Below are 5,968 nucleotides of genomic sequence, written 5' to 3'. Positions count from 1 at the left end.
CCCTCATCCAGGTGGGCAATGATCTCGCAGGAAAGCAAAAGTTGGAGGGAGATGCCGCCCATCTTCCTCGCCCTCGAACTGCGAAGCTTGCGCGCTGTAGCATTAAGGCGATCATAGATCCTGCGGAAAGGATCGGGGTCTGGCTCGATGGAATTCCAAACCTGGGACACAACCTCAATGTAACCTTCCAACTAAATCCAAAAGCGCTCAAAGTGGAAGCGTTTAGCGGCCTCTGAGGTGGACGCACAATCCAAGAGAAGCGGACAGTGGTCAGACACTGTCGAGAAGAGACAACGAAGCATGCAACTAGGCAGAGACGACCCCCGGGTAGGGGTGCATAAGACTCGGTCATTGCGCACTAAGGTGCGATGGTCTTGCTCATTAGACCAGGTATAACGCCGACCATGAAGGTAGATATCACACAACTCCATGTCCGCGATGAAATGCCGGAAGCGGATCATGATTCGGTGGTTAAGCCTATTGTTCTTGTCCTCCGCAAAAGTGACCATGTTAAAGTTGCCACCCACAAGCCATGGTCCTGCGCTCGTGCTACGAAAGTCATGTAGCTCTGCAAGGAAGGCAAGCTTCTCATCGTCGCCCCTGGGGTCTGTAAACGCCCGTAATCCACCAATGTGGGCCGCCAAGGGGGGCGAGACATGGGCGGAAACGTGGTGGGTGCCAATGTCGGGGTGAGAAAGCGAGATCCTCACCCTGCACCAAGCGAGATCCTCGCCCTGCACTTTTTCTTTCTTTTTTCTATATGTGTGTCGCTTGAATGAGACTTGGTTAAGTCAACTGGGATCTAGCCACACTTCATGTTTATGTCAGTTTGAGAAACCAGAAAGGCTACAAATACAAATAGCCTTGTATGCCTATCATTTATAAGGCAAACTTGTAGTGCATCAACAATAGAACAGACTTTGACCGTGTGAGGCAGCAAGCTAGTCACCAAAACAGGTCGTGTATTTGTACATGTGAGAAACAAGAGAGAGAGAGAGAGAGAGAGAGAGAGAGAGAGAGAGAGAGAGAGAGAGAGAGAGAGAGAGAGAGAGAGAGAGAGAGAGAGAGAGAGAGAGAGAGAGAGAGAGAGCGAGCGAGCGAGCGAGCTGAGGGGTTGAGCTTAACTCGAGTGCTACTAGTAGAGTAGTAGTAGTAGTAGTAGTTGAGCTTAACTTCAGCGCCGTGTGAGGGGAGTTGAGAGTGATTCAACTACAACGTCTTCTTGTCTTGCGCGCTCGTCCGCTGGAGAGCCCTTGCTCGTGTATGGACTTGCTCGCTTCCGCTTCTCTGAAGAACTCCTTCGTCCACTCGCGGTCGCGACAATGGCGCGCAGCATCAGCATGCGTGTCAGCGTGTGAAGTGCTGAACTACATGAACGAGACAGAGGATGTGTGTGCGCGAATTGCGCCTCTCACGTGCCTAGAGGCACAGATGACTCCACCACGTGCGCCCGCATCTTCTTGGCGGGCGGCGGGCACTGCGGCACGGCAACGAAGACGGTGGCCAGGTCGTGTGGCACCGGGTAGAAGAAGAGCCGCTGCTGCAGCGGCGCCCGCTTCCTCGTCGGCACCGGCGCCGACTTCCGCGGCGCCGGCGGGCACACCGTCGCCGGCAACAGCGCGCTGTCGGCCGTGGTCGGCGTGGTGAAGCTGTTCTCGTCGCCCGCAGCGGCGCAGCCGTCTCGCTGCCCAATTACTCCACCCGTGGCCAGCGGTGTGGCGAAGCCGACTTCGGCGCCGTCGTCTTGCTGCAGTGGCGCAATTGGCAGCATGGCCATGCAGCCGCTCGACCTCGGCGTGACGCAACCAGTGTCGGCGGCTGCGTCGTCGTCGTCGACTCCCCCTGCCATGGCCGATTGCGCGCCGCTCGCCGTCGGCGTGACGCAGCCAGTGTCGGCAACGGCAGTGCCGTCGTCCTCCCCCGGTACTGACGTGGCCCGGGCGCCGCTCGCGGCCGTCTGGATCGGCCGGAGCGCCGCCAATTCAGAGATTTCCGCGACATCGAGGCCCATCGAAGCTGGTGCGCGCACGCAGATCCCACTGCTGCTCTAGATCCTCTCTCAAGGGATCCAAGAAATAGTTTATGGGAGAGAATTGGCTGAGCTGGGGAGCTAGCCAGTGGTGTGATGTGACTCTGCTTGCTTGCGTGTGGTCTTTTGTAGTAGCAGCGTAGGCAGGCGTCGTGGAGGTGATGATGGAGGAGTGGCTAAATAAGTAAAGGAGAAGCAAGCGAGGAACAGAATTATATGCAGGCAACAAGCAAAGGCCGGGCGCATGTTATATAGATCATGAGAGAGAGAAGAGAGTGAGAGAGTGAGGTAGAGAGAGAAGGGCAGTGCAAATGGGGTGGCTCAAATGATTGTGGGTGGGATGAGAGGGTGGTGAAACTCTTGGATCGAGTAAGTAGATCGCTGCCCCCTCCCCCTCCTAAAGCTTCCATGTTCCATTTTCTGTGTACCATGATCTCTCTCTTGTGCAGAAAAAGGGTTCAATACGAATCAGATTAGACGGATGAGGAGCAGCAAGAAGCAGAAGCAAAAAGGGTTCAAGAGGCAGGCTGCAGGGGCCGGATCATGAATTTTCACTGCACCAGGGTTAATTTCGCTCCACCCCGCTCTGCCCTCTTCACCACCCATTCCCGCAGTGTAAGATACAACTACAGTGTTTAAGGACGGCGATTAATGTTTACTTAATTACTAGTACTACCGAGTGGAATGTTGTTCCTACCTACTCCCTCCACATTCCGATTTACTCGTCGTGGTTTTAGTTCAAATTTGAATTAAAACCACAATGAGTAAATCAGAACCGATGGAGTACCTACAGCTGCATACAGCTGCATACAGGTGGTGCAGAAGGATGTTTACAGCAGCACAGTGAAGTTAATCTACTCTGCAAGGCATGTTCTTCTCTACTGCTATAGAGTAGTAGTGGTACATCTCCCCGACGATGATGCTGTATTGCTATAGAGTAGCTACTAGGACGTACAAGTATGGTTAATTGCCGCCATGTGTATTGTTTGTTAGAGCAGATGGCTCACATGATCCCATCAATTTTGCATCGCTGGGTGCTTTCTGTACACATGCATGGATCTGTCCTCTTGCCACCGACTAGAAACTATATTCAATATTCATCCGATTGAAGATTACAGACCCATTTGAAACAAATGAATGACGATGCAGGAATCCAATGCGACAAGTTGTATAGGCAGAAGAAGAAGAAGAAGAAGAAGAAGAAGAAGAAGAAGAAGAAGAAGAAGAAGAAGAAGAAGAATGGTGATGCAAATAGGAGTTAGCTAGGAGGTAGATGGTTCATGTGGCCGTGTCATGCATGCCTCATACCGGGCTGTGTGGAAGCCATGACAGGTGGGCCCCGCGCCGCTACACAGTGAGCTGAACCGTGGGACAGGGCCCTAATAATTTTCGGTGCAGGCTACGCCGGTCGATCTCGATCATCCAACCCAATGTGAGCCGTCAAATAGACCCTGCCTGTGCCTGGCGCGCTGCGCTGCCCAGCATGCGGCGAGTCCCATTGTTTCCTTCTGCATGCTCCGCGACAATTTCTGAGCCAATGTAACAGGAGAATTTTGCTCAAATCAGGCTAATCTTTTCCATTTCTCTAATACAAGAGGACGGTCATCTAATTTCTTAGTGCTAAGTGGACCACAAAGATAAGGTAGACAACACAAATCACGTTAATATTTTTTCTGAGTACTGTTCAAGAACTCGTCAGATTAATCAGTTAGCAGACCAGTTAATCGCTACTCGTAGGGTGACCGAATCGAATAGCGTCTATTCATTGTAATAACTTGTCAGGCTGATTAATTGGCCCGTTAGACCGATTAATCCATTGTTAGGCCGATTAATCGCTGCTGACCCATTAACTTGTAGGCAAACAAAGCCCAATTTTTTTCTTGTAACCCCTCCCATCCCCTCTCGCTCCTCGATAGCTAGGGTTCGACCAAACAGTAGCATATTTTTTGTTGGAAAAGACAGCGCCTAGGAGGCGCTTAGGGCATAAATGGATGTCTAGTCAGTGCTAGCAAGGAATTGTCTACCTAAGCAGGGAATCATGCCATATTGCACTGATTTGCCAAAAGGTTCATATTTCAATGGCAGTAGCTGGTAATTAACTTATTTATATGCCCTAAATTAATATAGACACATATATAATACTCACAAATGCACCCTGATAGTAAAACTATATTACCGCCTAGGCCGCGCCTATGGCGCTTAAGCACCGCCTAGGCACTAGGCGAAGGCCAACCGCCTCGCTTACGCCTACTGCTTTTTCCAATCTATTATTTTGGTAATTACATAGCTGAAAGCATGACACTATGGTATAATACATAAAAGTACTAGATATATGTTGGCAATTACTATTTAATATACCGATTAATGGTCGACCAACTAATCTTCTATATCTAAATAGCTAGCCCCCTCTAACATATTTCTCTCAACATGCAAACATGGCACCTCATCAAGCAACATGCATTAGAAAAGGCCCACCTCAACATTCAATGAGTCATGGGAAAAGGTTCACCTCAACATGCACTAGTAGAAAACATGGCTTTGGTCCAGGCCTGGCCAGCCCATTAGTCCCGTTTCAGTCACGAACCGGGACCCATGGGGCATAGGTCCCGGTTCGTGAGGCCAGGGGGGGCGACCGGGCCTCGTGGGGCATTGGTTCTGGTTCGTCTGGACCAATGGTTGTGGGCCAGGAGCGAGGTCCATTGGTCCCGGTTCGTGTCTGGAACCGGGACCAAAGGGGGTCCTTTAGTACCGGTTCCAGCCATGAACCGGGACCAAGCCTATATATACCCCCTCGCCAGCGAGCAGAGCACTCCACGCTGCTCTATTTTTTTGGCCGGCGAGGGGAGAGATTGTTGGGGAACGTAGTAATTTCAAAAAAATTCCGACGTACACGCAAGATCATGGTGATGGCATAGCAACGAGAGGGGAGAGTGTTGTCCATGTACCCTCGTAGACCGTAAGCGGAAGCGTTATGACAATGCGGTTGATGCAGTCGTACGTCTTCACGATCCGACCGATCCAAGCACCGAACGTACGGCACCTCCGAGTTCAGCACACGTTCAGCTCGACGACGATCCCCGGGCTCCGATCCAGCAAAGCTTCGGGGATGAGTTCCCTCAGCACGACGGCGTGGTGGCGATGATGATGCTCTACCGGCGCAGGGCTTCGCCTAAACTCTGCGACGATATGACCGAGGTGGAATATGGTGGATGGGGGCACCGCACACGGCTAAGGAACAATCCGTAGATCAACTTGTATGTCATGGGGTAACCCCTTGCCCCCGTATATAAAGGAGCAAGGGAGGAGGAGGCCGGCCCTAGGAGGAGGGCGCGCCAAGGGGAGTCCTACTCCCACCGGGAGTAGGACTTCCTCCTTCCTTGTTGGAGTAGGAGAAAGGGGGAAAGAGGGGGAGAGGAGGAAGGAAAGGGGGCCGCATCCCTTGTCCAATTCAGACCAGAGGGGGGCTGCGTGCCTCCTTCCTTTCGTCCTCTCTCCTCTATTCCCGTATGGCCCAATAAGGCCCATATACTCCCCGACGAATTCCCCTAACTCTCCGGTACTCCGAAAAATACCCGAATCACTCGGAACCTTTCCGAACTCCGAATATAGTCGTCCAATATATCGATCTTTACGTCTCGACCATTTCAAGACTCCTCGTCATGTCCCCGATCTCATCCGGGACTCCGAACTCCTTCGATACATCAAAACTCATAAACTCATAATATAACTATCATCGAAACCTTAAGCGTGCGGACCCTACGGGTTCGAGGACTATATAGACATGACCTAGAACTATTCTTGGTCAATAACCAATAGCAGAACCTGGATGCTCATATTGGCTCCTACATATTCTATGAAGATCTTTATCGGTCAAACCGCATAACAACATACGTTGTTCCCTTTGTCATCGGTATGTTACTTGCCCGAGATTTGATCGTC

At 51.4% G+C, this 5,968-nt stretch overlaps 1 protein-coding gene across 1 annotated transcript; it reads right to left on the bottom strand.

Annotated features, from left to right (window-relative positions):
- Positions 1 to 906: 906 nt before the first annotated feature.
- On the bottom strand, positions 907 to 2,417 carry LOC123162091 (uncharacterized). Its single transcript, XM_044579893.1, has one exon. The coding sequence runs from the start codon at positions 2,009 to 2,011 to the stop codon at positions 1,412 to 1,414; it is 600 nt and encodes a 199-aa protein (XP_044435828.1). The 5' UTR covers positions 2,012 to 2,417; the 3' UTR covers positions 907 to 1,411.
- Between the last annotated feature and the right edge of the window lie 3,551 nt (positions 2,418 to 5,968).

This window comes from Triticum aestivum, chromosome 7B, assembly GCF_018294505.1.
Source record: "Triticum aestivum cultivar Chinese Spring chromosome 7B, IWGSC CS RefSeq v2.1, whole genome shotgun sequence".
NCBI classification, from domain to species: domain Eukaryota; kingdom Viridiplantae; phylum Streptophyta; class Magnoliopsida; order Poales; family Poaceae; genus Triticum; species Triticum aestivum.
This window is presented reverse-complemented; position numbering and strand designations above follow the sequence as displayed.